The 20,134-nt window shown below is 25.9% G+C and overlaps 2 protein-coding genes across 4 annotated transcripts in view; one reads left to right on the top strand and one right to left on the bottom strand.

The window, feature by feature from the left end:
- The window catches only part of LOC117172404, a 20,467-nt gene extending 17,913 nt beyond the window's left edge, over nucleotides 1-2,554 (bottom strand). Inside the window, exon 1 of one of the 3 annotated variants that reach the window (XM_033360308.1) lies at nucleotides 2,481-2,554. The gene's annotated coding sequence lies outside the window, so the exon portion shown is untranslated. Of the gene's footprint in view, nucleotides 1-2,062; nucleotides 2,192-2,480 lie in introns of those variants that run through there. The other 2 variants (XM_033360298.1, XM_033360319.1) reach the window with 2 other exon arrangements.
- On the top strand, nucleotides 2,322-15,285 carry LOC117172419. The gene is made up of 7 exons (XM_033360340.1): nucleotides 2,322-2,436; nucleotides 5,151-5,291; nucleotides 7,428-7,719; nucleotides 7,791-7,942; nucleotides 10,850-11,069; nucleotides 11,162-11,272; nucleotides 14,944-15,285. The coding sequence occupies exons 2-7, from the start codon at nucleotides 5,151-5,153 to the stop codon at nucleotides 15,213-15,215; spliced, it is 1,188 nt and encodes a 395-aa protein (XP_033216231.1). The 5' UTR covers nucleotides 2,322-2,436; the 3' UTR covers nucleotides 15,216-15,285.
- The last annotated feature ends 4,849 nt before the right edge of the window (nucleotides 15,286-20,134 follow it).

Raw genomic sequence — 20,134 nt, 5'->3', positions numbered from 1 at the left:
TACTTAAAAAAGGGAAAAGGATTAAACAACCACAAGAGGGTACTATTAGGATCAGGAAAAATAAAATGTGAGCATTATTTTGCAATATCTGAATAAGCAGTGCCAAACCAAGGTCCTAGGCGCGCCCCGAGAATGTGCCCGCGAGGCGGGCGGATTTTATAATTTGTTTGAAAAAATCACAAAATTGATAAGAAAAAATTATACATTTTGCTCAAGTTTTGATGAAGTTCCTAATTAAAAAATTTGATATCGAAAAAACGAATTTTTCCGTCGACAAATGTCTGATTAAAGCATTTGTTTAAAAAAATCATAAAACTGATAAAAAATTATGAATTTTGCTGAAGTTATTATGAGCTTCCTAATTTAAAAAATGCACAGAAAAAAACGAGTTTTTCTGTAGATAAATACCTGATTAATGCATTTGTTGAATAAATTTGTTTAAAGAAATCATAAAACGTATCAACTTATTACGAGTGTTGCTTAAATTGTCATGAAGTCCCCAACTGAAAAGATTGCCATTGAAAAACCGAATTTTTCTGCCGACAAATGCCCGAATAATGCATTTGTTTATTAAATTTGTAAACGTAAAAATCAATTTTATGGTAAAAGAATGCAAATAAAATAATAGACAAAAATGATTCATCCAGAAAATATCTACAAATTAGTTTTTATTCATTTTTTGATAGGAAACGGAGTTTTTATTTAAATCGTAAAAAATAACATTAGCAATTCTGTTAATAACATAATAACCTTTTAGGAAAACCGACACAAGATGCGATAAAAATGAATAGATGAAAATTGCTTACAAAAAAAAAAGATAAATTTATTAATAATTATTTTTTGATAGGACACGTATAACATTGAAAGAAAAAAAATATATCATTTTTGCAAAATCAACACAAGGAATAAGGATGCATATTTTTTGCTTTATTCATATAAAAATAAGATTAGAAATAAACAAATAAATTTTTTGGAAAAATTACATATTATGAATTGTAATAATGAACATTTATTGAAATTATAGGTACATTTTTCAGGGTAGCTGCGGATAAAGATTCATTCAAAAAAAAGGAAAACAATTGAACGTACAAAAATGAATACTTAAAAATGAAAATTTTCAAAAATAAACATTTAAAAAAATTTATATCTCACAAAATTGAAACATTTTCAATTAGAATCGTAGAAAGTATAAATTCGTTAAGCCTTTCACAATTTAAAGCCGTAATAGGAAATTATTTAATTTTTATGGTTTTAAATATTATCGATTAAGCCACTGGATTTGAAATACTGTTATTTTAAAAATATTTAATAATTCATTTTGAAGAATTTATATTTACAATTATTAAATTGGAATTCTTCAATTTAACATATTTGAATTTATAACTTATTATCAAAGCTCCAAAAATGTATTTAAATTATTTTCTATTTAAAAGAAATGTTATTGCAATTTTCAAATTACCAACAATTTCTCATTTTTGAACAATACAATTTCCATTGTTTCGATCGGAATGAAAATCTCTTTTACTTCACAGTGCCAATTTAAAAACATTCCTCCAATTGAAGCTAAATTTGCTTTTATTTTTAATTCCAACATTCTTAATTAATAAGTTTTAATTGACTAGAATAAAATTTAAAATGCAACTTTGGAGCTTGGATAATGAGTTAAAAATTTTAATGTGTTTGAATTTGAAAAACAAAAACATTTGAATTTGTAACTTACTTTCCAAGCTTCAAGTCTGTATTTTAATTTCTTTAATAATCAATAAGAACTTATTAATTAAGATACTTTAAAATTAAAAATCGTTAGTAAAAATTAGAGCAAATTTAGCTTCAATTTCAAGAATATTTTTTAATTAGTACTGCGTAATAAAAAATATTTTTATTCTGATCGACATTATTTAAATTAGTGTCAGTTCTACTCTTCAAATTCGATATATTATGAAAAAAAATATGAAAAGAAAAGATTACAAAATAAAGATGTAAAGAATTATCCATTATTTGCGCTAATATAAGTTACTTTTTTGGAGTCCAAAATCCGCTTTTTATTATTCTGGAAACTCACCTTTTGCTTCATATAGCTATTTATAGGTTACAATTAATGTGCATAGCACTGAATAAGAAAATACTTTCTATAGAAATTAAAATAAAGAATAATTATTGACAATTACTTTCTTATACAAAGCGTAGGGTACAATTACCAACTAATGTTGTGAAATTCTAACCTACAAACAAAGTTCTTTTATTAAAATGTTCTTTCTTTCTTTCTCTGTTCTGTTTTTTGTTTATCTATCGGTAAAGAAGATTCCGATTATAGCACACTTGAAGCATTTTCTATGCGTTTTGCGTCTCGAATTTGTTCAAAATCATATTCGGCATATCAAATGACGTATTAAAACCAATTAATACTAGAAAGTTGAAAATATTCTGATATCGAAGGTATGGTTATTTCCCTCATATAATTTATACAATAATTTACTTACTTCTCTTACATTTTTACTCATTTGTACAATATACAAAAGCACACAATTTTCAGTTTATAACCTATACAAAAAAAAACTCATGTATGAATTATCTGCATTATCCAACGATATTTCTCTATTTCCATATCAAATAGACGATGAAGTAAAATGCGTTTTTGGTTTTGTTCCAAATCTGTATGAAAATAACAAGAAAACTCGAAATAAACAGGGATTCGAACCTAACCTATAAAATTTCCGTTTCAAATTTTTTATATTATTCTTATTATATCGAATCCGATTGAAATAGTTGAATAGTTAGTTGCCGTTTTATCAAATAAAATTGTCAGAAATTTAAAAATAAAATCATTTTGCGGAAAACGTATTCAAAAATTCGACCTTCGATTTATGGTAATCGATGCTCCCTCCACTTTGTTTTGACTTTGTGCAACTCTCAAGCGTGCAGCTCGAAATCAAAAATTTTATCTCGAAATTAGGTGTCTGCTCCAATATCCTTATTTTCTATGTCGCGTATGTTCATTTACGATAATAAATGGATTCAGAAAAAAGAAGAGGAATTCTGTAAAAATAAAGTTTCAATGCAAATGCTCATACGAAATCACATCGAAGATCCATGCTCCAATAGTCCCAGAGAAAACAGAATTGAAATTATGTTTAATGCACAAAAATGCAATTGTCTGATTGAAAATTAACTATTTTCATTGAAAATTTGTCTGTTATGAAGAAAATTCGTACCTTCTCCATCATTTTACTTTAAAATAAATATTTTTCCTCGAAAATTTAACTACTCGTTTTTCTTGAGAATTCATATTTTTCGGTTGAAAATTCTTACTTTCTTCTCGAAAATTAAACAATTTGTTAGAAAATTGAACTATTTGGTCTAAAGTTCAATTGCTTTGTTAAAAACAATTGTCTTTGATAGCAAATAATTTTTTTACTTTTTTATTGTTGTTAAAATTCAACTGTTTAGAAACTGGTTGAAAATTAAACTATTTTGTTGAAAGTGAAAATGAGCTTGATGGTATTAAATGTTAAATCAACTATCTAAATTTACGTGATATAATAGACAAAAATGTAGAACTTTAGGCTTGATGTTATATTGATTTTTATTAATAAATAATAACTGACTAGTATTTCCATGAGTTTGACATCATATAGGAACAAAAAATTATAACTTCTCAATAAAATATGACGAAATTTTTAAATAAAACTGATAGAAGCGGAATTTTTATGTTTATAACCTTTCTTAAGTCAAGAAAATAATGGCACAAGCAGACAACTAATTTCGAGTTGGAAACCGCGAGCGCACACGGTTACTTGAACTTGGGGTAAACTTGGGGGCTCGTATTTTTTTCAAATCGGAAATGGAAAAGGCTCGATATTTGAAAAAATCTAAAAAAAAATAGTACTTGTTATCAAGTTTTTTGTAAATTAAACTTTCAAAACCCTCAAAGTAATGTTTAAGGAATAATTTGCACCCAATAACTTTTAACTTTGGCGCTCCTAACCACCTTTTATTGTGCCCGGAAAAAGCCCCTAAAAATACCAGATATCAGTTTTATGCAAAATTGATGCTAAAGAAGGTATTTTTTTCTGAGTTAATTATATTGAATAAGTTTTCAATTATTTTATAAAAGGATTTCTTCATTATTTCAACAATTATTATTTGTTTAAACAATTTTGCTTCTGTTGATCGTGAAAAGTTGTTTTTCCAGTTAATGACACAAATTAACAAATGTTTAAAGTACTATTTGTTTAGGATATTTGGTAATTGTTTAAATAATTTTCACTTTTTAAAGCAATTTTTCATCATTTGTGAAAAGTTATTATTTCCTGAACTTAATGTTGAGGCAATGAGTGTTAACAGTGATTTGCAATTATTTAAATAATTGAATCACTTGCACCTTTTCGTAGGAATTAAAAAAAATGCCATTTATCAAATGGAAAGAAGTACTTGTTATTACCTGATACGTTGTCCGGAAAATGCCAAAAAATGGCGAAATATCCGTTTTATGTCAAATTCATACTAAAGCTAACTTTTCATTGTTTAAACAATTATTTAGACAATTAGAAGTTAGCTATAAAAGAATAATAAAAAATGATAGAATTGTTTCAATATTTTAAAGAAAAAAACATGTCTTGAAAATCCCATTTTTTTTTTAAATTGTTAAGAATAATAGATACTAATATAGTCCATGTGCCATGTGTTTTCGATTAGGTGTTTCTTTGGTTTTTCGGACGAAAACATTTGTTTTTAATTTTTTTGTTCAAAACCTTGTCATTTTTGACATTTCTTTGTTTTTCTTCTTCCAGTTTGTAAATTTTTTCCATTTTTCGAAACTGATAAGAGAAACTAAGAAATAATAACAAATTATAAATTATTTCAATTTTTGAAGAAAAAAAAATGTCTTAAAAATCTTGCTTTTTTCCTGGAATTTCAAAGAATAATATGTACTAAGATAGTCTACGTACAGATACTAAGATAGTCTACGGCACGATTTTCAAAGTAAAATTGACAAAAAACTCATTTTACCTTTAGTATTTTTAAGCATTCGTAAAACATCTAAAAATGTCCCTATGTTAATTCAAAAAAATTTACTGTTAAATTCAAAAAGCGACTTTATTTTGAATACAGTATGTTGTTCATAAATATCATTTGTATTTGATAAATAGATGGAAAAATTGACTTCAAAATCGAAAGTACTTTTCAGTAAAAGTGAAATAAACAAGAGACCACTTCTCTATGACAGAGATAGCGAGGATGAGCTTTTCGGTGATGACTTTGACATGGAATTCGAAGGAGAATCAACATCCGTAAGTTTGATTTTTTAATTAAATAATCACTACTTCCCCTCATTTTCCCATTCCCTTCACTTTCCATACCACCATTCCCCTACTTCCTTTCATCTCATTTCCCATACTTCAATTACTTCTCCTCACTTCATCATTCGCTCCCCTTTCTCAACTTTTTCTCGTCTCCTTCTCTTCTCCTGCCATCACTGTCTCTCCCCTACTCACTCTTATTTTCAATCATTTCCCCTACTTTACTCACTTTCCTCTTCTTCATTTCCAGTGATTACCCCAATTCTCTTACTTCTTCAACCCTTATTTCCCGAAAATCCCTAATTCTCCGTCCCTCACTTTCCTACTACATTTACTTTTCCTCGCCTCATTTCCGTAAGTAGCATTACTTCTCCTCCCTTAATTATTTCCCACTTCCTATCCTTCATTTTCCCAAATTCTCCTACCTTTCCAACCCTCATTTTCCCGAAGATCCTCTAATTCCGCGCCCCCACTTTCCCTAGTTCCCCTCTTATTTATTTCCCCCTATTTTCCTCCCCAGATATCCTTATTCTTCTTCTTTATTTCCCACAAACTTTTATTTACGCTCAATTCTTCCACTAAAATTTACTATCCGACACCTCATTTTCCCTAATTACTCCTACTTCCCCACCCCTCACTCTTTCACAGTTCCTATCCTTTATTTCCCCCAATTCTCCTGCTTCTCCAACCCTCATTTCCAGAAGATGTCCTAATTCGGCATTCCTCACTTTCCCTAGTTATCCTCTTATATATGTCTTCCTATTTCCCTTCCACATTTCCTCACAATGCCACTCTTAATTTCCCCCACATATCCTCATTTTCCCTCATTTCGCCTAATACACTTACTTTCCTTATTTCATTTCTCATAAGTACCAATACTTCCCATCCCCTTTTTCTTTCTCACATCCTGTCTTTCATTCCTCCCAATTCCCCTACTTCTCCAAACCTCATTTCCTCAGTAATCATAACAACCAGCCCCTCACTTTTCCTAATTGTCTTCCCCATTATATTACCCTTTTCCACCCCCCTCATTTACACATACTGCTACTACCCATAATTTGCCCCACAAACTTTCATTTCCTTTCACTTTTTCTGCTAAACTTTACTCTCCGACACCTCATTTCCCCTAATTACCCCTATTTCCCCTCCTCTCACTCTTTCTCAGTTCCTATTCTTCATTTCTCCTCATTCTCCTACTTCTCCAACCTTCATTTCCCGAAGATCCCCTAATTCTCCATCCCTCACCTTCCCTAGTTTCCCTCTTATTTATTTTTCCCTATTTCCCTGCCCACATTTTCTTCTATTTCTTCTACTTTCCACAATTGCCCCCACACACTCTCATTGCTGCTCACTTCTAGTATACTGACTTTCCCACAGCTCGTTTCCTATTATCACCATCAGTTCCTCTCCCCTCACTCTTTCTCACTTCCTATTCTTCATTTTCCCCGATTTCCCTACTTCTCCAATGCTCATTTCCCCAGTTCTCCTAACTCCACGTCTCTCACTTTCTCTAAAATCCCTCTTATTTCTTTTCCCCTATTTCCCGCCTCACTTTTCCTCATATTTCAACTACTTCCCACAATTTCCCCCACACACTTTCATTTCCGCTCAATTTTTCTACTAAACTTTACTTTCCGTAACCTCATTTCCCCTAATTACCCCTACTTCTCCAATCCTCGTTTTCCCAGTTCCCCGAATATCCCGCCCCTCACTTTTCTTCATTGTTTTCTATTTATTTGCCTCTCCCTTCATTTCTCAACACTCCTCTCACTCCCCCTAATTACCTCCACTCACCTTAATTTTCCCTCATCTCTCCTGCCAAACTTACTTTCCTCTCATACCCTATTTTCCCCTGCTTAATTTAATTCCCCTACTTTTCAACCCTCAGTTTCCCTACCTCGCCTTTTCTCATTTTCCCTCCTTGAAAAAAAAGATGAAGGGACACTCCACCGAAACTATAAGGTTTTTTTTTGCCTCGGGCTAAGGAACCCTTAACAAAGTTGAATACGTTTAAATACGCCTTAAACGCTTAGACCTTCAAGTATGGAGCACTTATAATTTTCTGAAAATTGCAATGCACCTATTAAATCATTAGCAATATAATTCACTATTTAAAAAAATTCTTAGAGAGGGATTGAAAACAGAGGAAACAGAGTTAAGAAAAAGCGCTCAGAGTCACCATCTGAAATGTTCAGCGACCGAATGCGGAATTCTGTGATTTCACATGACGCATGCAAAACGGAAATTCTCATCCGGAAGGAACAATTAAGACAGAAAACAATTGAATGTATGCGACTGGAAAGAAAATGCATAGAAAAGGACCAATTCATTAAAAATAAAAATGAGTACATCAAAAAATTGAGGTTTCTCAATGAAGAATTGCAGGAAAGTGTAATTAGCGGCATGGATGAAGTCAAAGGTAATTTGAGTGAAAATATTTAATATAATTTATATTTTCAAATAATGTGAACATAATCAAATATTTTACAGTAATGATAATGAATAAGAAAACCTCATTAAAGTCAAAGGCTGGGAGTGATCTTTTGGCCAACGCGGCCATTATACGGCCAGAGCCAAATTTTGCCGAACCAACGCGAGATGTTGAGCCAAATGTTGGATCTTTGTCCACAGACCAGAAATCAGTAAATAAATCAATATTTAGACAACTTTTTTTTTATATTTTGTATTAATATAATTTTCAGAATAGTTGAATTTTCAACCAAAAAATTTAATCCCCAACAATAATACTAATTTTCTACCAAAATAGATGAAATCTCAACAAAAAAATTTAATATTTGATATTTTAATCAAAAAATGATTTAATTTTAAATCAGAAAAAGTTTAATTCACCTAAAAAGTTAAATTGTCAAGAAAGCGGTTAAATCCTCTACCAAAACAGATTAATTTTCAATCAATATTATCATTTTTTAACCAAGAAGATACATTTTCTATAAAATAAGACGAGTTTTTTACAAAATAAATAAATTTAAAAGAAAAATAGTTACATTTTCAACTATAGTAGTGAATTTAAAACTAAAACTTTAAATAAAAAAAGAGTGGAATTTAAGATTATTTGTTTTTCATCTTTATATAAATATAATTTTCTGAATAGTTGAATTTTCCACCCAAAAATATTAATTAAAAAAAAAGTTTATTTTTAAGTAAATAGATGAATTTTCAACAAAGCAGTCGAATCCTCAACTAAAAATAACTAATATTTACCAGTTGCATTTTTAACCAAAATATATGACATTTTTTTTAACAAAAAAAAAAGAATTTGCTACAAAATAATTCAATTTTTTAACCCAAAAATAGGAATCTTCTACCAAAATAGTCGAAATCTCGACAAAAAATGTACTAATTGATATGTTAATAAAAATTTAATTTGAAATCAGAAATAGTTGGATCCATCCAAAAAATAGTAATTTCAAAAAGTTAATTCCTCAACCAAAAACGATTAATTATCAACTAAAATTACAATTTTTCGATCAAGATGATAAATTTTCTGTAAAATAAGATGAATTTTAAACAAAATAAATAAAATTTCAAAAACGCTTACATTCGGAACCAAAAAGGTGAATTTGGAAAATAAAATAATAAATTTGTCAACAGACAAAAAAGAATTTGTAATAAATTATTTAAATTTCCAACAAATTAGTTAAATTTTTAATGAAAAATGTATTAAATGATATTGCAACTGAAAAAAAGTTCACTTTAAATAACAAAGAGTTGACAACAAAATGTAAAAGTTGATATTTCAATCAAAATAAGAATTTAATTTCAAATCAGAAATAGTTGGATCCATCCAAAAAAGAATATTATTTTTTTGTAAAATAAGACGAATTTTCAACAAAATATATATATTTCCCTACACAATAATAGCATTTTCAATCAAAAAGGTGAATTTAAAATATAAGAAAATAGTTAAATTTATTTAAAAGAGCCCCCAATTTTAAACACTAATTTTAAAAAACAATTGAAACCTCGACCAAAATAGATTAATTATCAATCAAAATTATGGTTTTTTGGCCAAAAAGATTAATTTTCTGTAAAAAGATAAATTACCTAAAAAAAATCACATTTTTAGGCAATGGTAAATTTTTTAACTAAAATGGTATATCTTCATACAAAAAAATGAATTTTTGATCAGTTACTTTCACTTTTTCCCAGGCAGTTCGATTTTGAATAAAAAACGATAAACTCTTAATGAAAAATGTAATATTTGATCTTTTAGCCAAAAAAAGTTTGAATTTTTTATCAATAACAGTTGAATTCAAATAAAATAAAGAATTAAGATGATGAATCTTCAACTAAAGAATAAATTTTTAAACAATATCGTTCAATTTAAATTAAATAGTTGAATTTTTAACCAAAAAAAATAATTTTTAATCAAAAAAAGGCGGAATTTTAAACTAAAGAGGCAAATTTTCGACTAAAATGAAGAATCTTCAACTACAAAACATAAATTTTTAATGAAAAATTGAAAAGTTAAACTTTAAACTGAATTAGTTGAATTTTTAACTAAAAAATATAAATTTTGAACTTAAATTAAATTTTAAACAACAGCAAAAGTAATTTTTTACGAAAAGTGTAATAGTTAAGATTTTGACTCGAAATTTTTTTATTTTAAATCAAAAGCAGTTAACTTCAACCAAAAAGGACAAATGGTCGTAAAAACAGTTGTATTTTCAAATCAAAAATCAAAAATTTTAATAAACTTGTTGAATTTGTATCAAAATAATTGAATCTTCAACCAAAACATGTACAATTTTTACTCAAAAAGAGTTGAATTTTAAGTCTAGAATAGAAAATAAAATGTCACCCAAATTATAATTTAAGGACAAAAGTAATTTTTAATATAAAATAAAATTTTCGAATAACTATTACTTTTTTAAGTGAATTTGTTTTTAAGCTTATATAAATATATTTTTCGCAAGATTTTTGAGAAATTTCAAAAAGCTTTTTAAAGATTTCAAATATATTGCAAAAGCATCATTTTTATTTTACAGAAATTTACCAAATTTTGGGAATAATTCAAATCAATATAAAAGATAGTTGAAACTTTTAGAAGTTCAGAAGAAATCTAAAATTACATACTAAATCTTCAGAAAATGAGAACGTTTTTACAAATATTTTTTAATATTTTGACATCCTTAAATTTTCATTAAAAATTAATTTTTCAAAATAAAGTCTTTTCCAAATTACTTTTTAATTTGATTTTTCGACAAAGCAATTCGATTTTTAACTGAATAATAACATTTTTTAGTAAAAAAGGTAAATTCTTAAGGAAAAATTCAATAGTGTACTTTTCAACCGAAAAGAATAATTCTTCAACCAAAAATATTTGGATTTCGAATGAGAAAAATAAAATAAACAAATAGGAATTTTGATATTTTATAGACTGATAAAATTTTTTGAAAAGAAACATTAAGTTCATTTTTAATTCTTAAACAATTTTATGATACTATTTGCACTATTTTTTAAGTCTAAAGTAAATCCAAGGTCTGATTGAAGAAAACAATTTTTTAAATTAATTTGCGTCTCACCAGATTCATTTGGGACGAGGAATCTACATTCCAGTAGACGCGTACGCAAAAGTGAAAGTAATGACTCGCTCAAATCAGCATTTCGTGAAAAGACTATCGTTGGCTCTTTTCGGAAAACAAACTCTCTTAAAAAGTACTATTTCCGGTAAAGGAAGTAATCGCAACAGAGGTCAAAAATTACCGGAAATGTCGCTCGATGGCAGAAAACTCTTGGCGATAAAAGGTATTATAATCATGAAAATAATTCAATATTGATCATCTGAGCCTTTTTCAACGATTTATTATAGGTATAAATTAAATATGCAATATTTTCAGACTCATACTCTCATTGGCTGCAAACGGAAAAATACGTGGACGTTATAAAGGCGGAAATTGAATCCTGCAGGATTTTTAATTACATCTGTAAACAAATCTCCGACATGAAAAGTTAGTTTCTTATTTATTTTATTTTACCAGCTTCATCGGAGAGGGAAAATATTTTTTTATTACGAAATAAACATTTTGTTTTAATATTTTTTTTTTTTTAATTTTTGAGAAGTAAAATTTGAGACAAAATTATATTTTCAGAGCTGAGACCAGGGAATTGAGTATTATCTGTTTTTTAAATTTTTATAAATAAATTCCGAAGGATTTTTGAAAATTTGAGATGTCTCGGAAAAGAAGCTACAAATTTTTAAAGAAAATGTTGTTATTTTATAAGATTTGACAAAATATAAGGAAACATTTTGCCGAAAAATTATCAGAAATGCTACAAAATTATTAAAAATTATTTCAAATCTTCCAGATACTTTTATGACGATTTGGAACATCTTTTGAAATGTTTTTAAATATTTTTGAAAAATTAAATTTTTTTTAAATATTTAAAAACATGTTAAATTCCCCTAGGAATCTTCTTTCGAAATTATCAATAATCTGCATTAAAAAAAAACATTTTAATCTTTTAATTGAATAGCTTAAAAATTTATAAATATCTCTTAAACTTACTTGGATTTTTGTAAGCCTTCTGAATATATATAATATATTTATTCGAATTTTTCTTAAATTTTTTCTAAGTAGCAACGAATGGTTTATAATTTTTCGGATTGTTTTTTTTTAATTTTCCTACGTATATCTGTAAAATTGTTTTCATTCTGTTGAAATTTTAAAAAAAAATTTTTTATTTCTTTCTTTTCGATATCTGAAAAAATCTGGATTTATAAAAAAATGTGAATCTTATCAAATTTTAAATTATTTATGAGCGCTTCAAAATTTCTAAATATCTCTTAAACGTACAATAATTTTTTCTAAAATTTTTTGCAGAATAACAAAATAGGTTTTTATAATCTTTTACATTCTTTTTCGAAATCTTTTCAAAACTTCTAAACCTTATAAGTGTATTTCAAAATTATTCCAATTTTTTCTTACATTTTTTAAAAATACAAAAAAATGCCTTATAAGCTTCCAGAATCTTTTTTTGAAAATGTTGGAAATTTTCAAAAATAAAAGAAGTTTACAAAATTTCCTAGAAATTATATTTTTGAAATTATCCAAAATCTACATTAAATTTTTTTTTTAATTTTTACGAGTTTTAAATTATATTTGAATCGCTTCAAAATTTCTAAATATCTTTTTAACTTACTCGAATTTTTTTCCAAAATTTTCTAAAAATAAAAAATGCCTTGAAATCTTCCAGATTCTGTTTTGGGAATGTTTTTCAATGTTCTCTTTAAATTAATTTTTCAAAATAAAAATTCATTTAAAATTTTTCTAGGAATCTAAAGAAAAGTTTTCCATTCACTTGAAACATGTCAAAAATCTTAAAAAGCTTCTTTTTCTAAAATTTCAAAAATCTGCATTTAAAAAAATTGAAATCTTTACAAGCTTTAAATTACGTTTAAATTGGGTCGAAATTTCTAAATATCTCTTAAATTTACACGAATTTTGTCTAAAATTGATTGCAAGGGTGCACAAAATTTCTTTCAAATCTTCTATACTGTTTTTTGAAATATTTTAAAAACTTCGAAATATTTTTTACAATTATTTGAATTGTTCCTAAAAATTTTTTTTAATAGCATAAAAGTCTTAAAATCGTCCAGATACTTTTTTAAAAATCATTTCAAATATTCCCTTCAATTTAGTTTTTTTAAATTAAAAATCATTTTAAATTTTTCTAGGAATGTAAAGAAAATTTTTAGATTCTCTTGAAATCTTTCCTAATTTTTAAAAAGCTTCTTTTTCCAAAATTTAAAAGAATCTCCACTCATGAAAATTTGAAATCTTCACAATTTAAAAATTTTTTTGAATAGCTTTAAAATTTCTAAATATCTCTTAAATTTACACGAATTTTTTCTACAATCTATTGCAAAATTTTTTAAAAAAATTAATCTTCTACATTCTTTTTCAAAATCTTAAAAAAAAACTTCCTATATTTCTAAATATGTTTTACAAATTTTCGAATTTTTCTTAAAAATCTTTCTTAAATAGAAAAAAAGCCTTAAAATTTTTCAGATTCATTTTTGAAAGTCTTTTGAAATGTGCAGAATTCCTGAAAATGAAACCAAGAATCCAACAAGAAAATTTGCACAAACACCATAAAATTTAATTATAATTTAATTATTTTGAATTGTGATAAAATTTTATTGATTTATTTTTATTTGATCATAGTTTGATTATTGAATGTTAAATAGGATTTTAAATTAAATTTTAATCTCATTTAAATGTCTAAATTTCAATCTTCTAAAATATTCTCTTAAAATTAGTTTTTAAAAATAAAAACATATTTTAAATTTTCCTAGGAATGTAAAGAATATTTCTGGATTCTCTTGAAATCTTTCTCAGTTTTTAAGAGCTTCTTTTTCCGAAAATTTTAAAAATCTGCATTAAAAAGAAATTTGAATATAAATCAAATTTTGTCTAAAGTTTTTCTTTAAAATTTTCTCATTCGTTTGAAAAATCTTTCCAAAGCTTCTAAGCCTTTTAACTTTACAATTATTTTTACTTTTTTTTTTAAATTTTGGAAATCTTTAGAAGTTGGTTGAAATATTCTCTTAAAATTAATTTCTCAATATAATAAATGATAAAAAATTTTTCTAGAGATGTAATACAAATCTTTTAAGTCTCTTTAAACCTTTCAAAATTATTAAAAAGCTTCCTGAATTCTTAAAGATCTTCAAAAATGTACATTTTGTATACAATTTTATTCGATCTTCTTAAGATTTCAATTATTTTAAAGTATTTTTAGAACTTCTAAAATATTTTCTGAAACAATTCAGTTTTCCTGTAAAAATGTGAAATGCAATAAAATAAATATTTTTAAATAAATTTAAATTAAACAGTAAAGATCTTCTAAGCTTTTGTCTACAATTTCAATTTTCTCATATCATTAAAAGTGTGAAAAAATTAAAAAATTATAGTGCGGTATCAAAATGTTAAGAAAATAATTATTTCTCAATGTTAAAACAAATCATTTACAATTATTTAAGTGTTCCCTTTTATCAATAGAGACGAATTTTGAACTATTCTTTAATATTTTAGGTAAATTGTAGTATTTAAAAATAAAAATAATTTTTAATACAAAATAAACATTTTTAACTATTTATTTTGGAAGTTTCCTTGTTTATTTTTTTATGGTTACATAAATATAATTTTCCTATGTTGATCTAAAAAATTTAAAAAGGTTTTTGAAGGTTTCATGTAAGTTAAAAAAGTATCTAGAAAATTTATCAAGATATTTTTTTTTATTTTTCAGAATCTAAATCTTTTTTTAATTATTTGAATTTTTCCTAAAAATGTTTAAAACGTTCTGCAAAGTTAAACAAGTTAGCTAAAAATCATCCAGATTCTTTTCTGACAATTTTGGAAAATCGTAAAAGATTTTATCTAATTTTTTTATTGAAATTAAATTTGTAGATTTAAATTTTAAAATTGTATACTGATATTAAACAACTTCAAAAAAGCAAAAAAATAGATTTTGAGAAACAACGAATGCGAGTTTTTCGAGACATTTCGTTGCACCAATTTTTTTAAATTAAAGGAAAAATATTTTCAGTTAAAAAAAAAAAGTCTTGGCTATAATTTCAGGCCTCATGATTTAAATAATAAATGAAATTATTTTTCAGAACAGAAAAGAGAGATAGGAGGAAAAGTGAATAAAGTAAGGACCTCTCAATCAAAAAATTCCGAAATTTACGATAACGATATTGAAGTTGATACTATTGGAAGTGACGAAAGTGGAGACGAAGAAAGCCGAGAATTAGTGCAATTCACGGATACTGGAATTAAGGTTGAAATGCTCGAGAATCCGGGCGAAATTAAAATCGAAAATTTGGATAACGTTGATTTTATTGAAGTCGATGACGAAGATTTAAAAATATTTAATCCCGTAGAATAAGCCGGCGGTTCCATTTATTTATTTTTAAGAAACAGTTACTGATTTCATTCATTTCCAAATTTTTTCGTGAATCTTCATTTTTTAAATACTGTACAAATCTATCATTTTTGTAAATAAGCAAATTTCACAACATTTTTTATATCATTTTAGTGGTAAGATATATATATAATATTTTAAAAATAAAAACAAATATTAATAAGAATAATATTCACATTCATAGAGATGCTTTTCTTTTTTAATTATTTCATTTTATTATTTCAAGTTTGAAATCGCATACGTGTAACAGGGAAATCTTTTCGATTAGTTTAAAATATATAAAATTCTACCGAAAAAATTAAATTAATAATTGAAAACTATGATTTTTGAAACAAATTATTTGATTTTTTACTATCTTTCCGTAATGTTATTTTATGGTCAATAAATTTTTAATTTTTTTATCACCTAATACTCGGAATAAAGAAAAAAAACTCTGATATTAGATTCAATAAAAATAATTAAATTCCTAAAATTATTTATTGCATAAAAAAGTTAGAATTGTCTCCAATATTGTAAAATAAGTTATGACTTCTCTCTTTAAACTTTAAAAAATGTAATTTTTAATCATTTTTATTCAGATTTTAGCTTTAAAGTTTCAGCATTGAATTATTGAAAACAATTATATTTTATAGTTAAAAAAATAATTCAAACAAATGCTTAATTAAACAATTGTTTTTAATCTCAAATGTCCACAATTGTTAGAATAAATGTTTGAAAAATAATCATTTTAAATTCAAATATTAAACAATACACTTTAATAGACTTGAATATTCTGAATTCCTGAAAATCACTAAATTTCCAAAATTATTTTAGTATTCTGAATTCCTTGGCTTTCCTAAATACTCCGAAATACTTAAAATTCTCAGAATTTCTTGAATATCCTGAATTATCTAAATTTTCAAAAATATTTGAATTCCAAGAAAATTCAGAATTCCTTGGATTCACTGAATATTTTGAATTCATTTAATTTTCTGAAGGTCCAAAATTCCCTAAATACTCTGCATTCATTAAATCCTTGAGTTTCTGGAATGTTCTGAATTCATTTTTTTTTCTTGAATAATCTGAATAAACTAAATTCGTAAAAAATCTCTGTATTCCTAGAATATTTTTAATTTCTGAAAGTATGAAATTCTAAAAGTCTCTGAATTTCTTGAGTTCTTTAAATAATAGAAAAATCTCTTAACCCTCTGAATTCCTTCAATTTATCTGAATTCCTATGAATTACTTACATATTCTGAATACCTATTCTGAAACCCTATTAATATTTGGAATTGTCTGAATTCCAAAAAAATCTCTGAATTCTGAGAATATTCTGAATTCCCGAAATCCTATGAATTCCTTGAATAATCGGAATATTTCTTAAACCTCTGAATTCGTGCAATTTATCTGAATTTTTATAAATTCCTTATATATTGTGAATTCTATGACTTCCTTAAGTTCCTTAGATTCTTATGAATTCTTCGAATATTCTGAATTCCGGAAATTGAATTTCATGAACTCCTTGAATTTTTTTAATGCGCTGGAATTCTTTGTACTACCTAAATTCCCTAAAATTATGGAATTTTCTAAAGTCCTTGAATTCATTTATAATATTTTTAATCCTTGAATATTCTGAATTTTTCAAGTTCTCTGAATTCTCTGAATGGCAGGAATATTTAGGATTTCCTTAATTCTTTAATTATTCAGAATTCTCTTAAACCTCTGAATTCCTTCGATTTATCTGAATTCTATCTGAAATGTTCTAAATTATTTGAATGTACTGAATTCCAGAAATTAATTTAATTTTCTTTCTTAAAACCCTTAAATATTTCCTTGAATTCTATAAATTCCTTGAATTTTCTAAACGCTCTGAATATTCTGAATATTCCGAATTCCTTGAATATTCTGAATTCTCCAAATTCTCGGAAAGCTTTGAATTCATTAAATAATCTGAAATACTTAATTTCTCCGAATTCCCTAAATTATGTGAGTATTCTGAATTTATAAATAAGTTGAATACTCTGAAATCCCTCAAATTCTCTAAATTCCTTCAATATTCTGAAGCCCTGATAATATTTCCCAAAAGTCTCTAAATTCCTAGAACGTGCTTTATTCCCGGAATTCTATGAATTCCTTGAATATTCGGAATCCCAGAAATTCTCAAAATTTCATGAATTCTTTAAATATTCGGAATACTTCTTAAACATCTAAATTCTTTCAACTTATCTTATTTTCTATGAAGTCCCTACATATTGTAATTCTATGAATTCCCTGAATTTCTTCGATTCTTTTAATATTATGAATTACAGAAATTAAATGTCATGAACTCCTTGAATTTCTTAAATGCGCTGGCATTCTCAGAATTGCCTAAATTCCCTAAAATTATCCAAATTCCCTAAAATCCTTGAATATCGTTAATATTTTTAATTCCTTGAATATTCTGAATTCCTCAAATTCTTAAAAAACTTGAAATTACTTGAATGATCTCAAATCCTTGATTTTTTTGTATTCCATAAATTATTTAAGTATTCTGAATTTTCCAAATTCCCGAAATTTTCTGAAATTCCTGAATTTCTCTGAATTCCTTCAATATTCTGAAACCCTACTAATATTTTCAATTACATGAATTTCCAAAAATCTATCAATTCCTAGAATATTTTAAATTTCCAACATTCTATCAATTCCTTGAATATTCGGAATCCCAGAAATTCTTCAAATTTTCTGAATTCTTTAAACATTCAGATTTTTTTAAACTTCTTAATTCCTCCAATTTATCTGGATTTCTATAAAATCTATTATGAATTCTCTGAATTAAGAGAATGTTTTTAATTCACTGAAATCCTTTAATTCTTCTGAACTTCCTAAATGCACTAGAATTCCTGAAATTCTCCAATTCCCTAAATTTCTTGAGTATTTTGAACTAATTTAATTATCTGAATTTCTTCAATTCCCAAAATCCCCTAAAATCCTTGAATTTCTTGAATATTCTGAATTCTTAAAATTGGTGAAAAACTTTTAATTCCTTGAATGATCTGAAATCCTAACATATTCTGAATTCTACGAATTAAACAAATTTCTTTAATTCTATGAATTCCTTGAATATTCTGAACTAATTTAATTCTCTGAACTTCTTAAATTCCCTAAAATTGTTGAATTTCTTGGATATTCTGAATTCCGTACATTCCTTGAATGTTCCGAAATCCTTGATTTCTCTGAATTCCCGAAATTATTTGAGTATTCTGAATTCTCGAATTCCGTGAATTCTCTAAAAAGCTCATAATTTCCTGAATTCTTAAAGATTCTGAATTCCACGAATTCAGAGAATTTCTGGATATATCTGACATCCCTAAATTCCTTCAATTCTTCTAAAATCTTTGCATGGTCTACAAGTCTTTACAAGTAAGGGAATTACAAGAATTCACAGAATTCTAAGAATACCAAGGACTGAAAAATAATGCAAAAAATTTAGACGAATTTAATGAATTCTTATAATTTAGTTATACCAGGAAATTCTTAAGGATTCCGAAAATTTCTAGGAATTTAAAAGAATTTTCAATATTTCGAAAGAGTTTAAAAGCATTATCTAAGCAATTCAAGAAAATTATAAAGAATTTATCGAATTTTAAGAATTTAAAAGAATAAAGCATTTAAAATTACTAATTTCGAAAACCTTTTTTTATGCGCGCGCATAACTGCTAATATTATATTTTTGTTTTTAATTTTAAAAATACTATTTCGGCTTGGATCCGAATGAACACTTTTTTGTTTCTGCAAGTACAATGTTTATGTCAAAATGTCAGAAAATTTCCAAATTTAACCGCAATTTAGATTTTAAATTTAAGATTAGTAATTAAAGATTTCGAAATTAAAATTTTAAGACCTGGATATTAAAATATGTTTAACGAAGAATTGACCAATAAATTTCTAAAGGTATTTAATTTTCGGTTAGAAGTGAATATTGATAATAAGAATTTAATAAAAAAGGTTATTGAGTTTTAGATCACTTTCTACATGGGTTGGATAGCAGCTGCGTATTTTTATCTGTACGAAGAAAGTTTTCCTTCAGTTACTGATCCAATTGACGAATCTGGTTGGGTACCTGATGGAGCTTTTGCAAAAATACTTAGTCAAGCAGATGAAGCTTTATAGTTTGAAGAAATCTGTATATTTAAAATCAGGTATAGAGATAAAAAAATGTCGCTGAACTGAAATTAAATAAAAAATTATAAAAATAGTACTGATATTGTATGTAAAAATAATTTATATTATTGTATTTATTACCTAAATTTAAAATTCTACAGAAATAAATTTTTTTCATTCAAATTTAAACATTTTCAATGTGAATATTTAAATATAAAAAATTTGTTGTTCTAAAGTTTTAAAATTTCTAGAATGGTAATTTTTTTTAGTTTTAACTGAAACGCATCGATGTTAAAATTGGTAAAAGTTGAAGAATTTTAAACAATCAAACTAAAAGTATTTCACGGGAATTAAAATTTTACATTGGCAATTTCAAAATTGTAACTGTCTAACTGTTACTACTTTTAAATTGTCTACATTTTTCCGATTGAATTAAACAAAATATTAACCTGCTTCGAATGCGTAAACTTTAAAATTTGAAACATTCCAAACTTAAAAATTTTGAACTGAAATACTAAAAAGAAAAGAAAAATCAATTTCAAAGTGAAGTTAAGTATCTAAAAATGATTTTTTTTTATATCCTGTTAATTTTGAAAATTAAAAAAAAAATTAATCAAACTTTAGTTTAAAATAAATATTGTAAGACTTTCGGCAGGTGCAATTTTTAAATTAAAAAATAAAATTATTGTTTTTCATAGTATCTAATATCTAAAACATTAGAAAAGAAAAGCAAGGACCATATTTTTGAATATTGATGAAAATTT

Source organism: Belonocnema kinseyi, chromosome 1 (genome assembly GCF_010883055.1).
Source record: "Belonocnema kinseyi isolate 2016_QV_RU_SX_M_011 chromosome 1, B_treatae_v1, whole genome shotgun sequence".
Classification (NCBI taxonomy): domain Eukaryota; kingdom Metazoa; phylum Arthropoda; class Insecta; order Hymenoptera; family Cynipidae; genus Belonocnema; species Belonocnema kinseyi.
The sequence above is the reverse complement of the archived record's forward strand: the minus strand, read 5'-3'. Positions and strand labels throughout refer to the sequence as shown.

Coding starts and splice junctions, on each gene's coding strand:
- LOC117172419 (XM_033360340.1), top strand. CDS start 5,151: ATGGAAAAATTGACTTCAAAATCGAAAGTACTTTTCAGTAAAAGTGAA. Junction 7,943..10,849: donor TGTCCACAGACCAGAAATCA/GTAAATAAATCA, acceptor GCGTCTCACCAG/ATTCATTTGGGACGAGGAAT. Junction 11,273..14,943: donor ACAAATCTCCGACATGAAAA/GTTAGTTTCTTA, acceptor ATTATTTTTCAG/AACAGAAAAGAGAGATAGGA.